General features: G+C 38.9%; 1 protein-coding gene and 1 long non-coding RNA gene across 7 annotated transcripts; both read left to right on the top strand.

Moving 5' to 3' along the window:
• Positions 1-1,029: 1,029 nt before the first annotated feature.
• On the top strand, positions 1,030-10,532 carry LOC124154231 (luciferin sulfotransferase-like). The gene is made up of 7 exons (XM_046527827.1): positions 1,030-1,417; positions 4,934-5,033; positions 7,294-7,465; positions 7,614-7,734; positions 8,990-9,084; positions 10,014-10,278; positions 10,367-10,532. Exons 1-7 carry the CDS (start codon positions 1,183-1,185, stop codon positions 10,417-10,419), a joined length of 1,041 nt encoding a protein of 346 aa, XP_046383783.1. The 5' UTR covers positions 1,030-1,182; the 3' UTR covers positions 10,420-10,532.
• Positions 10,533-13,948: 3,416 nt separating this feature from the next.
• On the top strand, positions 13,949-16,644 carry LOC124154227. Of its 6 annotated transcripts, none has more exons than XR_006863872.1 (6): positions 13,949-14,357; positions 14,790-15,000; positions 15,254-15,451; positions 15,558-15,696; positions 16,230-16,435; positions 16,577-16,644. It is a non-coding gene; the product is annotated as an uncharacterized LOC124154227 (long non-coding RNA). The 6 variants fall into 6 exon arrangements; XR_006863868.1 differs by having other exon boundaries at positions 15,558-15,729; XR_006863871.1 differs by having other exon boundaries at positions 15,547-15,729.
• Positions 16,645-17,935: the final 1,291 nt, after the last annotated feature.

Below are 17,935 nucleotides of genomic sequence, written 5' to 3'. Positions count from 1 at the left end.
CTAGGAATGTCACCGTTAGGTTAATCTACTAGTAATATTTCTAAAATAATTTTGCCTTTTTATGGACCCCTCCCTTCATCCTTTGTGAGATATCGTGGGATTTTGCCTTCTTTCTAATCTCCCGTAGGATTTTTCAAAATACGTATTTTCAGTGTAAATACGTTAATCTAGGCTTCATTGTGTTGGGTTTATAAATAAAACGATTTGTTTAATTATTTTTATTGAGGATTACCGATATCGCAATAAACTGGTTTTTGCGGAAAAAATTACGTGATACTTGCCAGGACCCTTTCTTTTTACCTAGAGGGGGTGAAGCCATGGTCTAGGGGGAGGAAAGCCATGGTCTAGGGGGGGAAGCCATGATCTAGGAGGGGGGGCAAGCCAAGTTGTGACATTTTAGCATGGAAAAGATGAATGAAACCAACATTATAAGAAAATTATAACAGCGCTTTATTAGTTTATGAGATTATTTCCTTGAAAAAATAGTTTTATTTCAGTTACTTATCTTATACTAATACATATCATTTTTCGTTGGTTTGAAGAAAATTTGTTGAATACTTTCGTTTCAATTCAGTACTGATTTTGCTTAAAGACTTAAGCGATTTTTGCTTCTAGGGGGACAGCTGCTCCCCCTGCCCTTCGCTGGGTACGCCCATGTTTACATATGACATTCTTAATCAATTTATTTAATGCGATCGCTTCTAGCTTTATCTTGATTTATTTAGCTTTTTGCGCACAATCAAGGCTATAAAATGCCTTAGTTCATCGTAAAAATATATTTATTAAGTGTATAATCATTTTGCGTGCCCAATATTGTCACTTTTCAGCGACTTTGCAGCGGATGAGCGTTAAAATATCTCAAGCGCGCATACAGAATATCGTCTGCGGTCCCAACCGTGACGTCACGCTCCCTCATCCCACTCACTTCCCCGCCGTGCGATGTTGGCCACAGCGTTCCGCCCGAACGGCAGGTCTACTTACTTAAATGGTCTAAGGTAAAAACGGCATCAGCGCCCTTTATACTCAATCGGCTCCATACGTTCCTCACGTTCAGTCAACTCGCGGCAGATATCTTATGACTCGTGTTATTCCCGCGGTATCTCATGCCACTGTCGGCTTTTCTTCGCTCTCCGCTCACAAACATTCGTTCTGCCTGTGCACACGGCTTGAGGGAACGAAGCCATGGCAACGAGGATTGAAGCAGTTGAGGGCGGAACCGAAGCCGAGGATATTTTGCTGAAGGACTTCACGTACGATGACCGCCCCGGTTACGTCCGGATTTATCCTCAGGGGAATGCGGCGAAGTTTAGCGGCAAGGGTTACCTCATGCCCATCCGGTATGGCGAATTTGCGCCGTCGTTTCGTGAAATGGAAGTCAGATCTGACGACGTGTGGGTGGCTTCGTACCCCAAATCTGGTGAGATCATCTCAGGATTCTAAGTGGAGGAATTGATTGTGGACCGGTGATGACAATGCCACCTTCCCGCATGGACTCTAACAAGGAAAGCGGTAACTTGTATTCAGCTTGTATTATCTCTTCTGACACTCATTGTCGCCCCCGTGGGTGGAGTATAGAGTTTATGCTGGGGGAGGGTGGAGTAATCCAGCCGGGGGTTTCGGGGCTATGGAATACCCTCTAGAGGGGCCCTCCCCTGGAATATGTTTTTAACTTATTTAAACTTTTGATGTTTTTTTATTACACTGGAATGTACAGATTTCGAACGTTTTTCGGACGAATTGCCAATTAAGTTGGGGGGAGACAGGCCTCCCCTCCTCTCCGCCCATGGTCGCACCATCTCATTCATTTTCGGTGGAATTCAAGTATCTTCTCCCCGCCCGCAAACATATGCGGGCCTTCTTATTTATCATAGGTCGATCGACTGGTCGATTATTACATTTTATCGGGGCGTGTTATTCCTTAAAGCCAACGCTATTGTCTACGAAATTTTATAATTAATGCAATAATCCCTTGTCAGCTTATATGCTAACTAAAAGGATTTAACACACACCTACGAGAAAATTCCGTAGTGAAAATTTTTAAATTTGAGATTATCAAATATTGACGAGTGCGTACTCCATGTACCCAAACATTTCAATGCGATAGAGTAATTTGAAAGCAGGTAAAATGCTGCAGGTCAAGCGACGGTGATGCGTTCTCATTCAAATGACTCTAGAAGCCTGGCCCTTTCCAAGGTTGCCTCCCTGCCCCTTTTCAGCTGTAGTTTCGACGCCCGTATGTCTACCTCCACGTGCCTATTGTTCCGCGGGCCAGTGTCATCCTGACAAGTTGAGAAGTCCGAACCCAAATTCTTTCAGCGTTCTTTAAAGATGAAGTCCAGGGAGGAACTTCATTGAGGAGAATGTCCCTGGCATCTGAATTAGTGCTGGGCACTGAGCGGAGGTATATTTGTTGGCATTCGACCATTTAATCAGCGGAGAGCTACCTCCGGTTCGCAGCGCTACTCTGAATGTTTCAAGGTGTTTCTGCCCAGCAGGGGCGCAGCTAGGAATTAAGGCTAGGGGGGTTTTAGGCGCAATTAATACTTACGTGTGTGGGGGTATTGCATACCTACCCGGGTAAGGAGTAGTTGCGGGGGTCTTCCAGAAAATTTTGAAGGATAATGGTTCAAAATGGCGAGTTTTACGGCTTTCTGAGGGATATGTGATAAATCCGAACACTATTCTATAAGTAATACTGATCCAAATAAGTAAAATTGATTAAACTTAAAAATTTCTTTGAGCTCTGGGGGGGTTTTATCCCCCAAAACCCCCCCTCGCTGCGCCACTGCTGCCCAGGCCCGGCGCTAAGGCGAGAACCGGCAAGAAGCGAGGCGGGGTTAGAGCTAAATGCTCAGAACGCGCATCAGTGATGTACTCCTTTGAAACACATTGTATGGTAACATGCGTTTAAAAAATGAAATCCGTTTTCATCTTTCGTCTTCTCATAGCAATGAGGTCACAACAGCCACCGCTGAATTTTCCAGTGGTATTGATACCTTCTCATAACATAGTAACGTCGAAAGAGTAAATTGTTAGGCCCGGCACACCATAGAAGACATAGAAGCAAGGTCGCAGCATCAATAGTCCACGAAGTTCATGGCTCCCTGTTGCTATGCAGGGCAGGAGACACTGTATCTGGCCCTGTCAACCAGGTTTGGAATGAAAGGGAGCAATCAAGAGCACACGTTTCATTTCCTTACCCAGCCCCCATAGGCTTTGGCCATGGGAACATAGATTTATTACGCTAATTATTTCTTTCCTTCGTTAACTATTTTTACTCTTGTAATTTGATCATCAAATTTTCTATTACGATTTTCGTTGAATGTGCTCCCATCCATCGATGACAGTAGTCCCAATATTCTGCAGAAAGTACTGAGGAAGCAGAGAGGAGGAAGCCTAAATTACACGCTCCCACATTAAGAAGTACATTCGGTTGCAAGGTTGCGCCGCGAATTCTGTAAAAAAATAATTTACGAGCATTCTTCTAAAATGAGAATCAAACACAAATTTTGGGTTCATTAAAAAAATTTCCTTCGAAAATGCTGTCTTGCTTACCTTTACCCGTGATCAGCCTGTCGTTTGTCGACAGATTTACGAACGGCAGTGTTTTTAGCGACCCAGACGTTATCAGGAGCATGCATTGAGCAGCTATTCGAGGAGTAAAATTCAAGTTTGCTCTCGTTTTTATCAAAGAAGTCTAGTCTGATGGTGAAATCGTGAATTCCTCAGTAATCTTGTCGCCTATGGATGTTAAACAAGTGCTCTATGGGGATGGTGATGATGGTGATTCCGTGGAAATTTCGTAACTTTTGCAATCCTGGAATGAAAATAACAACCCGGAATTCAAATGTCGTTAATAAAAAATGCGCGCGGAAATTGTGTTTCTCTTGTTTTAACTGTCCCTTTTCCTACTGTGAATTCGTGAAAGCTATTGTTCGTAGGAAATAGTATGTACGTTCCATCACATAGGCGGATTTAGGGGGGGCACGTGCTCCCACCCCCCAGATATTAAAAAAAAATAGACAAGATTTTGATACGGTTATCATTACGTTCGTTTTATTTAGTTTGAAGAGAATATTGCCCAAAGTAATTGCTGTATTTTGTTTTTAATCTCAAATATGAGAAGACCTGTCAGAACCCTGTGCCCCCCAAAAAAAAATCCTAGATTCGCCCCTGTTCCATCATAAGGTTGCGCTGATTATTTTTAGATTGATACAGAAGCCCGTTGAATCTGTTCTCCAAAGCACACATTTACGTTGCGAATTGCATATTTATAAGGATATATTAGGATCATTGGCTATATTTTCACCAATTAATAAATGTATGAAAGATGAATAAGACTATACACTTGTAAATTTAAAGACAGTCTCATGCATAGGCATCATAAGTTGGTGTGCCGATTTTCATCACAATTGGACGTTGTGAAGTTAGTCGGAAATTGGTCGTAAAATTTGTACCAAACAAACAGACAAGAGAGCGGATTAATGAAAACATTGTACATAATTAAAATTTAGCTTTTTTTGGACGTGAACTCCCCATCTCTGCATAAAATTTATTCTAATTGGATACATTTTACCATCTTGACGATCTGAAGTAAAAATAATCAGTGCAATCTTACGATGGAACATACGTACCTCTCTTGAGTTTGTCTTGAAACTTTTTTGTTTTATATCTTTTGGGGATTTCACCGGATATTTTTCATTTTGATGGTTCTTCTCCAAAATAGACTCACCCTTGCCCAAAACCATTGTTAATGGAGGGGCCACCAAATTTTAAACAGACTGCTTTTGGGATACTCATTAAAAATATACTTTTCCTGAGTATGGAATAGTATTGAATACATCATTATTCACTTCTGCACTAGCTTTAAATACTGTAAGTATTGGAGTTACATAGATATTCCCTGAACACAATTTTTGTTTTCTAATTTTAGGGACTACGTGGTCTCAAGAAATGGTGTGGTGCATTAGCAATGACCTGGATTTTGACCGTGCCAAGTCTGTTATGCTTCGACTAAGGTTTCCATTTGTGGAGTAAGTTGTCAATGATAACCTCTGTCAGTTGACAACTCTGTAATCACAACCCTACAAACCCTACAAATATTATTTCGTATATAAAATATTTCCTAGTCTAGAGCAGTAATTCCCATCATGAACTCCAGATTGAAAGATGGATTATCATATTGTGGTATTTTAAGAAAATGTTTCATTATTCCTTGCAACTGGGAGATGTCCATATCTCAGCTACATACTTCTCTTAAACTGTGAATTTAACTTGAAGGAAGGAATTCCAGTTTGTACATTTGATAGAAGTAGGCTTTAATATTTATTGCTTGGCAATTGCATGCACACATATTTTATTGTAGTAAGAAGAATGCTGTGGCATGTGCTCTGATGGTCTCAAACTCCAAAATATACTATATATAAATCAATTATTTAATATAGATTATGTAACCCTAATGATTTTTAAACTTTGGGAGCTTCAAAAGCTTGTTTTAGCTGTGTAGTAGTAGGCTTTGCTCTGATGAACAGACTCAGCATTGGTAGCAGGTCACGTAGGTCATTGTTTTTTGTGGCATCATCATGTGCGGGCCTTCGCTAAATTCTCTTCAGCAAGTCTGTAAAAATGCAAAATACAGTGGAACCTCGTTAAAGCGAGTACGGGCTATAGCGACACCCCCGCTATTACGAGAGATAGCCGATGCACCGTCAATTGACCCTATAATAAGCGTGTTAAGAAATTCGTTTTTACGAGACCCTTTCGATGTTGGCTCTCGCTATAGCGAGGGTTTCACCGCCGGAAGACTTTCATCAAGACTCCTTAACCTCTGTAATTTCTAGCGATCTGTTAGAAATGAAGTTAACGGAGTGCTCAGTCTCAAATTTATGTGGTAAACTGTCGTTCGATAAATGTAATGATTGACGAAACAATGCTTTGCATGATTTTTATTCAGTGCGGCGCTCATAAATTGTTTGAATAGTTAGTCGTTATTTGAGTAAGGAAATTTAGTGATGCAAAAAAACATCGCCTTTCGTCTGGATTTAAGCTTACGTTTATCGGATAGATGTTTATCTGTCGCCGCACCACTCCTGTTCCTGTATATCTGTTCGCAACAGGTATATTGGTTATTGACAATAGGGTGGTTTCCTATTATTTTTTTATTGCCTAAATCGAAAGATTATTACTCCTGGAGTACGTATTTCACGTTTTTAGATTTTTAAATGACGATATCTATTTTTCGCGATCAAATGAAAAGTGAAAAATTTCAAGCGCGCGAAAACGCGACGCGTAAGTAGGAATGAAGGGAAAAAGTCCGTGCGACGCATTTCTGGTTCCCCCTCCCGCCTGGTAGGTGACCTTGATCGAGGCTCTGACCGCTGATAGGACGCAGGATGCTAACGGGTAGCTGAGTACCTTCCTGTCTGGTAGCGCATGGCTTAAAAAAGGTTTATTAATACCTTATCAAGCGAAGAAAACTTTCCGACCTTAGCCAGTTTTAATAGGTGATTATTAAGACATGTTTCCCTGAGCTCTGTGCCTCATGCATGCATTGGTAGCCTCTGACGATGCATAACTCCTATCCTCTCGTGTAGAAACTAGGTCCCTGTGACGTCACGTGGAGTGGAAATGCATGGGCGCCAATCTGGCCTTTTTCAAATGAGGATAGAATTTGACCCTTGCCATTCGTCTAAACCGGTATTTCAAAAACCAAATAATTTGTGTATTATGAATACACTAATGGTGGGTAACGAATCGCCATCAATGCCTTTTGTTTTCTTTGATGAAGGAAACTACCCTATTGGTAAAGCGACAATTCGCTATAGCGAGTGTTTATTAGTGCACCGTGGGGTGTCGTTATATCGAGGTTGCACTGTATACCATTTTTGAAGGTTCTGTTAATTCTTGATAATAATCTGAAAATGTTGAAACCGGTAGAGTTTAAAAAATTCTGTGTGGAATATGACAAAGTTTATTTTTGAATCTATCTTCTCTATTCAAAATAAATTTCCAACACTATTTGAGACATTTTTGCTTTTCCACCATTCACTCTATGCACGCCAGGCTGCCAATATTAAAAAAATATTCCATATCTCTGTTCCTCCTTGTGAGTGAGAGAAGTTGTATTGAAGTAGTCATAGTGATTAGAATGAGAGGCATTTTGTTTTTTAAGCGGAAATGTTCAGGGAGAGGAATTTTTATTATTAACTTTTGTGCAATGATGTTAATTAATGAATTGGTGTCATGCAAAGGACATATTTTTCGAACTAATGTCAAATTCTTCTCTCATTTCAGAAATAGTTGCATGTCAAAATTCCATGGTAAACCAGGAGAAGAGAACACCCCTTCCTATAAGTATGGATTCAATTCGGTGAAATATATCTCGGATTTACCATCTCCAAGATTTATCAAAACCCACATTTCATGGGATCTTTTACCAGAACAGGTGAAGTCAAAGAAGCCAAAGGTAATAATCATGGAAAATCCATCGTTGATCTTTGTAACTTTCTGATACATATATTGTGTGTTAGAATTTCCCCAAAATCGTGGCTATACTTGGTCAAAATATTTTCTTAGGTTACTAATAGGTTTTTATTTTCTTCCTACCAATATAGATAGTGTGTGTAGCAAGGAATCCTAAAGATACATGTGTGTCATATTTTCACCATTGCAGTCTCCTTGAAGGCTTCAGGGGAAGTTTGTCTGATTTTGTGACCTTATTTTTGGAGGACACTGGTAAGTTTATAAATATCTCATGTGAGCCCTTGATCATTGTTGATTTCACTGAACAGTTATGAACACCATATGTATTTTTATGGAGGTACATATAAGGCTTTCTGATAGCATGACCCTGTATACCTAAAGTGTTGTGAAAACGTTATGGAAACATAGCACTGCAACCAACATGGAGTAGCTTCAACGTAATGACAACATTGCAAAACTAGCCAAAAGTCCTCTTTACCACGTTTTTGCAATGTAATGATAACGTATTTGCACCCTCTGGTGAAACATATGTGCAACACTTATGCAACTCCTGCAATGCACTTGCAACATTTGCAATGTACTGGCCACATTTATGCAGCCCTTTAGAATAGTACTCACAATATGCCTTTAAGCAAAATAAATTATTTATCACAAAACAGAACATCGATATTTTCGATGCACCGAATATGCATATCAATCTTGTGCCACCTTTCCTTTCGCTATCTCATATGCAGTGCTTCTGTGTACTCGGTGCCCCTGCTTGTTTGTTTCAAAATTTTCTAAGTGTAAAAAATTGTCTTAAGGCCGAAAAAAATATTTTTCTTGTATGAGCCAATTATCTTCAGAAGATGAAAATGCACTTTAAAAACCCCATATTTGAATACATGTTTGGGGAAAACTATGTCCAAATAACACTCCCCTGAGCAACCGGCCGCATGTCACAACCTGTCTGCAAACTAGTGAATATTCCACTCTCACATACAATCAGTGTCTTATGAATAGGATGAATCGCATTTAAATATTTATATCCTCTGGCTAAAATATTTCACTATAAAACTTTTCAGACCAAATGATTGTATCAGCGACGTAATTAGGTCATTGCAGAAATGTTGTCAAACGCCTTGCTGCATCCTGCAACTCCTGCAATCTTGCGCAACCCTTTTGCAACGTTTCTGCGATACATTGTGTTTACCTACTGGGGAGGTACATAATACAGACATCAATACCTCTATTGAGCAAGTCCTCAATATTCCTGCCACTGGCCTAACCCACTCTCCTGGGACTGTAAAACAAATGTGCCCTGATGTTGTTTCCAAAAAGTTTTCATAAAGTCCATTAGATTGTGCCATCTCAAAAAATTGTTAAGCAGTGGAATAGTCAACATAGACAAAGAGTATGGCAATAAATATTACGTAAACAACTTTATTTGAATAAATGGTGATAATTTATTCTGTTTTGATCCCTGAGGTTCAGCTTGACTTATATTTGCTAATATTATTTCTTGCAGTTGCTTTCAGTCCATATTGGGATAATTTGCTGTCATATTGGGAGCATAAAGATGATTCCAATGTTCTTTTCTTAACATATGAGGAGATGAAAAAGGTATGTTTGATGCATGAATGATAAACTTTGTAGTTTGCATTTGGTATTTAACCTGCAGAGGAATATTGATAACAGTTCTTCTTCCAAACCTGCCAAACAAATGTTAATTCCTTCTCTTAATTAAAGTGAAAACGGAGAGGTATAGATTTTTCCTGTAAAATGGTATCATTGAGTTTTGAATTCTCACAAAATTTTTATTAAGTCTCCCCCTTGTGATAGCTTTACAAAATCTATCATATTATTTCTATACAAAAAATACTTTAGAAATATAAGATTGGTTTTCTCACTTGACACCTGAGTTATTGCTTCTTTTAATGGAGAGGTAGCAATGGACTTCACGCTCAGTAGAGTTAGACTAGTGTGTAAAATGGGCTATGTATACCTCAGAATGTGGTCAAATTGAATGGAGAAATTGCTTAGGTCCTATCCTAGGTGTTAAACGGTTATCAGTGAATGAGGTTTAGGAAACTCAACACACAGCATTAAGAATGCAAATATGATGTCTTTTTATAAGCTTAAAGTTAGAGTGAAAATTTTTGCTTAGGGTAATTTCAGTGCATTACTGCATGATTCAGTGACTATAGGCTGAGAAGGTGGGGTAAATTATTCAATAGATATTTTTGTAGTTTAGAGATGTTCTATAGAAGCAGATGGACATAATGTAAATTTTTTTCCTTTTAAAGTTAATTTTCAGAAATACTTAAATTCGGATGGAATCCTTATTAATGTTAAAGTGTGAATGAAAAAATGAAATGATAAACATTATTCATGAGGACCTACCATTAATAATTGTCAAGTTATGAAAATTCATGGTTAAGAAGCAGCCTTCAGATGAAAAACCGATAGCAAGCTTTAAATGGATATGAGTAGCATTACAAAATGTGTATGATAAAAAAAAAACGAAATGAAAAATAATCTTATTTTTGTAGGACCTACCATCAGTCGTTGGTAAGGTATGCAAATTCCTGGATAAGAAGATGCCCTCGGATGAAGACCTGAAAGCTCTTTGCAACCACCTCAGTTTTGATTCAATGAAAGCAAATGACGCTGTTAACTATGAGTGCCTTGTTGAAAAAAAGAGGAGCTCTACTGATCAGCATTTCATGAGGAAAGGAAAAGTGAATGCCTGGAAAGAGGAAATGAGCCCTGAAGATGTGAAACGATTTGATGACTGGATTGAGAAAAACTTAAATAGTGTGTGAAATGCTGTTATTTTTTGCAAATTTAAACATTTTAATCTTGAAATTAATATATTTATTTAACTTCTCTTTCTTCATTTCAGAACTTGATTCGGAAACTAAGGTATTTTTCCAGAATTGGTTCATTGATGACTGAATATACGAGGATATTTTTCTACAGCTATAATACAACTTTGAAAGTAAAAATGTTGGCTATATTTATTGTACCCTAAGTTAAGTAAATGAAATGAAGTACCTAATAACTCACTATTACCTTTATCTATTTCTTTTTCGGAAACCCTTCTCTTCCACGATGGAAGAAAGAAAATTACTTTAGTGATAGATTTTTGGGTGCTGATAACATTGATTAAAAAAAGATAAAATTGGGCGTAAATTTATATAAGTTCTTTCTTTGTGACATTGCTATGTATATATTTTCAAGTGCGTGTTTATCTGAATGTCCATAAACCGTAAGGTGACACATCTTAGGAGATTAACATAGGCTAGTAGGCTGGTCCAGGGGTGCAGTGGCTTGGGTGGGCAGGTAGGAATCAACCCAAGAGACCTTGGACCTCTACCCATGTTTATATTTATGCTGACCTTCCTGTGTACCCAAGTGTCTTTTAAGTTAAGCTATCTTCCAAGCTATCTTCCACCTCCCTCCCTCCCACCTGGAAAGATCGCCGATTAGAAGACTCCACTCGTTGCGTTTGTTTACACATTGTTGATTGCAATTGAAAATTTTGTTCCAATTAAATTTAATGCTCACAGAGATGGAAAAGTCAATGTTTTTTTTTAAATATTAACCTTTATTTAATTTATTCACTTATCCCAGTTTTTTAAATCACATTGAAGGGAGGTTTCTATGTAGGCCTCCGATTTTGGTTGTTTGCACCACTTTGAGTATCTGGTTTCTATGAGAACAACCTCTAACACTTGAAGCCAAATCTGAAACACCGAACTTCAATATTGCTTTCATAAATGGAAAAACTTCAATTATAAATAATTATATTTCAATTAAGTACTTATGACTCTCCTTTATCGTCAGGGTTAAATTTGTTGAAAATACAATTTTCAATTGAAGCAAATGCCGTGTAAATCATCGGTATCTACGGAATTATCCCACACAGGCGATCTTCTCTGGCGCAAAAAGAAGGGGTATAGGGTGTGAGGATAACCTTGTTTCGCATTTTTCCATTCAAATTTTGGCTCATATGCGTAGAAGCCGAACATCGTTCTTGTTGTAGGCGCACCTAGTCCTCCATATCTATTCATCTTCGTGACGACAGTTTTGCCGGCGTCTTCTGGTTAAAAGTGTCAGATGCAAGTTTTTTTCCGTCTTACATAGGTCTTTCCCGTCTTATAAAAAATAGCTTGCATCTAGCACTTCAAACCTGAAGACGGCTGCTGCAACGCCGGTGAAACTGTCGTCACGAAGATGCATCGACGCGGAGGACAACCAAGATGGCTAGCTGCGCCTACTGCACCACTACGTGGAAGCCTACATCAACATCGTTCTTGTTGGCGAGAGAATCAGGACCCAAGGTGGGTCCTCTGAGGGTTACAACGCACCGGGCCCAGTAATTCAACTGATACGCCCGCGCACCCGGGGAGGTGAGTGGAAGGGGAGGAAAAAGGATAGAGGCGCCGCCGCGAGAAGAAGCCCGCCGACGCCTCTAGGGTAGGGATAGGAATGGAAGGGTGGGATAGAGTATACCCTCGCCGCAATGAAAGAGACCAGGGCCCACCACTAGCTAAACCGTAATTTGATGTGCCAACGATTTTGGAAGATTTTTCTATAAATAAGAAAAATCCGAAGATGAAATCGATGGACGTTCTCGTTGATAGTCAACTATTGTCAGAGGATCCCATGGACGATTAGTTTGGGTTCTCTCAATCCACCTCTTCCCGGAAATTTTTTTGGAGCAAGTTGCCACTTTTTCGGGCTCTTGCGATATCATTGCCTCCACCCAGAATTGCTTGGTGGATGTGCGTAGAGCATCAAGCAGTCTGTAGTGATATTCAAACGGTATCAGTGGCGTTACTAGGAATATGCTTTGAGGGGATTAGTGGGGGCTACCCCCCAGGAAACGGGGATTTCAGGAAAATTTTTGAAAAATAACATGCCTGAAAATGCATTTTACATCATTTTGTCACTTAAAATTTAACTTTTAGCAGATGCATTTATTACATATGAAATCCAGACAAGATTTTCAAATAAGTTTTTGATTTCTCTGAGGCTTTGGGGGAGGGGGGGGGGGATACATCCCCTCCCCTCATCCCCACCCATATAGTCACGCCACTGAACGGTATCATTCCTCAGATTTGGGAGTGCCTCGTTCGCCTATCAAAAATATTCGCTCCGTCTGTATACACGCCCGTAAGTGACGTGAAATTGCCCCGAGAATTGAAGCAGCGGTGGGCGGAACTGAAGCCGCTGAAAGACTTCAGGGGCCGTATTCTGTATTTCGTCGGTGCCGCACCGGTCGGTTTCCCTTTCAAGCCCACCGACTGGACATCAAACCGTACCGACAACGGATTCCGCACCGACGACGACACTTTCAGCGATTCTGTAAGGTCGTCGGTTTCAAACCAGTCGGTACGGTTCCCCTTCCTTCCCAAACAGGTAAAATCCGAATATATCCGAAGTTTCACGTGTCTCCACCAATGAAAGAAGGGTAAAAACAAGTGAAGACTCATTGGCACAGTTTGTTGTCGTCTTTCTCAATCTTTTTATTTGCGGAAATTACGACTTATTGCTAGATTAAGATAAACGATATTGGATAAGTTGTTAACAATGCTTATATAATGTGTGGTAGTAATGCTGTACCTACAGAATCGAAGGAAACAATATTACAACATCACAATAAAGTTTGTATGTGATGGAGATTGTTGTTGCTGGAATGAATTATTGAAACTATCCTTGAGATCGTAGTTTCTTTTTTTTAAATATTGGTTCCATATAATGCTATTTATTCATGATTTGGTAATATAGTTGTCATTAAGTAAGTTCCGTATAAATGTTCCCAGCTAGCACACTCTCCGACGTTTATGTAAACGTCCAAGGCAACGAAGCGGCAACAGTTTCTACTTCGACGTTGCGCCGTGGATGATGGCAACATGACGGCAACGCGTTGCCGTGAAGTTGCTCAGTTTGGACGGCTGCTTCATATCCTATTTTATGTGAATGCATTCGCTCTAATTAACGATCTGCTGTAAATGAAATGTTTTACGACTTACGCATATATCTTTGCATAATGTGTTTTATGGGATAAGTGGTATTTATTCGGCGATTTTGTGGATTTATTAATTAATATGTCTCCAAGTCACTCGGTGGCGATGGAAAAAGATTGAGATAATATAATATAAATGTCTCTCAAGGTTGATGGATCTCTGGATATTCGTTATCATCGAAGTGATATTACTTAATTTCTATTGATAATTCGATGTTGTACCATTACGAATTCCTCCTTTATGTGAAATTTAAGACTCAATCATATCGTCTGCTCACGACCGAGGCCATCCGAGACCATCATGCGCGCAACCCGAAATGCACTTCGGGAAGAACGGAAGAATCCGTTATCCGCCGCCACCGTGAACACCATCATGGCATCTTACAATTATTACATTTGTTGATGTTGTTAATTCGTGCTTTGAGTTCGTCGTGATGCTTTTCTTCATTTTGAGTAGTCGAAGGACGGTTATGGTTCACTAAACCTTTAAATAGCTTTTATCAATAACTTTCATTTTCACATAAATTGTTCATTAACTTCATCCATCAAACTTAACGTGGTTTCAGCTTCTCCATTTTCACTTTTCATTTAATTTCATCTTCATATCCGATCACCATATCCACCCGTCGTACTTTAGCCTTATTATATTCGTAATTTTCACTGACGTGAATTTTCGTTTGTAATTTTCGCTAACGTAAGTTTTCGCGAGTGATTTCAACTCCTGTTTAATCGTGATGATAGTGAGAAACAGTGTTCGGTGGTTATAACAAGTTTCTTTTGACTTTGGGAAGGGCAGTGCAAGTTAGAAGCCTCTTCGAGGGTTCAACCACCGTATTCCACCATGACTCTAGGTCTATGAAAGGTAAGTCTAGACACAGTTTACTGTCGTTCATTGTGAAATTCGTTAATAGTACACTTAAGTTTTCATTACCATTGCATTAGTTCTGTTGTATGGATTGATGGATGTCTGGTGAGTGCTCTTACTGCGCGTTTGTTGGTTCACAATGGCACACTTCAGTTTTTCTTTCCGTGGAGAGCAGTATTTACTGCATGTTGGCGAGAACTCACCCCCTGTCAAACACCCTTGAAATTTCGAGTATAGGAGCAAAATTTAGCAGAATTGCTGTGAGATTTTTCCTCAGTTACTGGAGTATACAATCATTTAATGCATCATTCTTAACTAGCCATCATTTACAATAATTAACTTTACTTTCAATTGAATTTTATGATCCCATGTTTTTTAGTAACTGAAGAGTGACTCCTCATAGTCATGTTTTTTTCCCACTTTTTTCAGGATGCCTTGGCTTTTCTTCCGCATGAAAAATGTACTGGCCTCACAGTGCAGGCTGTTACGTAGTCATGGGTGAAATTGGAGGCAGATAAGGTTATTGAATATTACCCCAATGAGAGCTATAACTGGTCCTCAGTGTCACAGGTCATAAAATGGCTCTCAACTCCGTGAGGAATGGGATATCTTGGGCGTGAAGTTCTGCATGCACAATTTGGTGAGTTAGGGACAATATTTGTGAATATATGTTTAGTTAAAAATGAGGATTAACATTTTCGACTTGCAAGAGCAGGGTGCTGTTTAAATGTATTCATAGGAGTTGTTTCATGGTATGTGTGAGAGCACTGACTTGGATGTACATGTTACTAGTTTGCTAATCCAAGTATTAATTTTTTTTATTTTAGTTAATTTTGACATTGAGTGCATGCTTTGACATGTGTGGCAAATGGTGACATTGTAGTATCTTCCAGAGACTGTTGTGGCAGCCATTGCTATTGAACAGAGATGGCTACTTGTGAAGATTCAGATGTGGAGGCATTTTTTTGTTGCTGAAATTTAAAAAGACTGGGAAAGGAAAAGGACAAAAAAGAATTGAAATTATCCAAATATAAGTAATTCTTCATCAATGGAGACTGATGATGATAGGATACTGAAACCACCATCACCAGGTAAATATTTGCACTTAATAATTTGCTCTTTTGAGTGCTTTAGCATGTGCACATATAAGTGTAAAGCTTATCTATTCTGTTTTCTGTTGCATGAGTGCCTCCTAAGAAGGGAAGGTTGCACTTAAAGATTCATCAAACAATGTTGGAGTAAAGGAGCCTGAAACTTCTCTATAGAATTGCAGTGTGTTTCTGAAGAATCAGTGAAGTCCAATTGTTAGAACCTGGTGCACCCAATGAGTTCAGGGGTAGGGATGAAGATTTCTTGGGATTTGCACCAAGTAAGGCTCTCCATATCTCCCAACGTTTCCACAAGCAACTCACCCATCGTCTTTGGGGATTCAGGAATCCAAGGTTGGATTCCCAAATCGTGTGATTTCTGAATCCCTGAAGACAATGGGTGAGTTGCTTGCCGAAACGTATGAAGGAAAATGGAAGACCTTACCCGTTGCAACTCCTGAGAATTTTAACTGTTATTGTTTGCTGGGAAAGAGCCTGAAAGAAGAGTATTTGGTTGGTATTTCACTTAAATTGTCAACTGTTTGACTTCATAGCCACCTTAGTATTGATATGCTCATGGTACTGTTTATAGATTATCACTTTGAGTCATGAAACTTAAGTTATGGTGCCATCATTACCTCCTTGTTGATATTTAATTTTATGATAACAAAGTTAATTACACTGGGATGTACTGAGAAATTTAAACATTTTATACCAATATGTTCAATGGTACTAAGGAATTACCATAGATAGTTAATTGTCTGGTCATCTCATTTTTCAGATTTGTTTCATGAAGGAAAGATCTTCGAACATCATATTTAAGTGTAGTCAGAACTATCAAAGGGGGACTGGACTTTAAAAAACTGTCAACGACATGTGTTCTACCCTAATATGGAATGAGTTGGCTGTTTCTCTCTTTGAAGGGCCACTCAGAAAATATGATTGCCTTTGAAGTGCATTTTAGCTCCATTATAAATGTCATATTTGGTGAGTATTTTGTAATCATTGGTGCTTTTGATTTACTCTTCCCATATCTTGGAATAGAGTTGAATGAAAAAAGCTTAAGTAAATAGAAATGCTTTTAAGTGTGTCAGAGTAACATCTAATCCAATTATAATTACTTTGCAGAGAATGTAAAAGCCAAAAATGAGCCTGATTTGATACAATCAGCATGAAAACAAGCATCAGGGAATGATTCCAGGCCTCAAAATACAGAACAAAGAAAGGGAATAAGAAACGAGAAAGTGTTCTGAAAGGCAGCTGGAAGGGGATCTCGAAGAAGCATTATTCTTCCAATTTGCCTATCTCAGAACCTGCTAGTGTGGAAGGGCAGTTTGGCTTGTTATCTCATAACATGATTGTGGGATAAGGTGAGGTCAGCATATGGTCACTGTTATGACAGGCACAGCCAGATATGCCATTAATACTCCTGGATCTTTGTCTCACAAGGGGAGAGTAGGAATGTTTCTTTGCCTTCTTAAATGCCATATTTTTTAATGATTTTCAGAATGCCAAATGCTGGTAGGAATAGGTCCAAGTTTGGTTTAATAGCCTTTCATATAGTTGAAATAAATTAATTTTAGTTCGTTTTTTTCCGTTGAACCTAACTTAAATACTACAGAATGCCCTACCCTTAAACAGCTCCATTGGTGAAGTGGCAAAGGTTAATCTTATTCCATATATGGAGGCATAAAATGCTGTAGCAATGCTAGGGTGCGCTTGTTGCAGTGATCTGCTTCCTTATTGTCAGATAACTTAGCAAGTTCATATTATGGCATTCATAATCACGCTAGCTATGGCAGTGAACAAGTGAATGTGTAAATTAGATGAAGACTTCTTTAAGAATAACATTACCTAATTACCATGTGCTGATGTTCACTGTCACCACAAGCATGAATGTGAATGTCCTAGTATAAAATCGCTGTGTTCCATGGCAATTAGGAAGTTGATCACTAAAAGGAGAGGCCACATTAAAATGTGCACACCAGTGTTGCTATTGCATTTCATGCCTCTGTGTTCGGAATAAGAATTCAATATATTATGTCAGATACAACTTTTAAAATATTCCCTTGCCCGTCAGAACCTGCTGCAATAGAAAATTTGAAAATAAATTAAGTCAAGACTCAACGAAGTTGAATGCAAGTTTCTGTTAAGACCTCAACCCCTACTGTACAATTAATGATGTAAAACTAATATTTGTTGATTCTTTATTTTGATATTGGAGTAATGCATGAGACGGATTTTTTTTTGGGTAGTCATATACATTCCTGTTTTACTGTGTAGTTCTACCATATCATGGCTGATCTTTTTGTCAACTATTCGTATGAAGGTTTATGTTAAAAATAGTAAGCATTTTGAAACGTATCCATTATTTTTCATCCATCAGCACCATGGGATGTATTAACTGAATTATAATTTGGATTTTTTGGCCTTGCACCTACTCCTGCTGTTATGTAACTCTGATCATGTGAATCCCATGCTTGAAAC

Source organism: Ischnura elegans, chromosome 2, assembly GCF_921293095.1.
Source record: "Ischnura elegans chromosome 2, ioIscEleg1.1, whole genome shotgun sequence".
Taxonomy (NCBI): domain Eukaryota; kingdom Metazoa; phylum Arthropoda; class Insecta; order Odonata; family Coenagrionidae; genus Ischnura; species Ischnura elegans.
The sequence above is the reverse complement of the archived record's forward strand: the minus strand, read 5'-3'. Positions and strand labels throughout refer to the sequence as shown.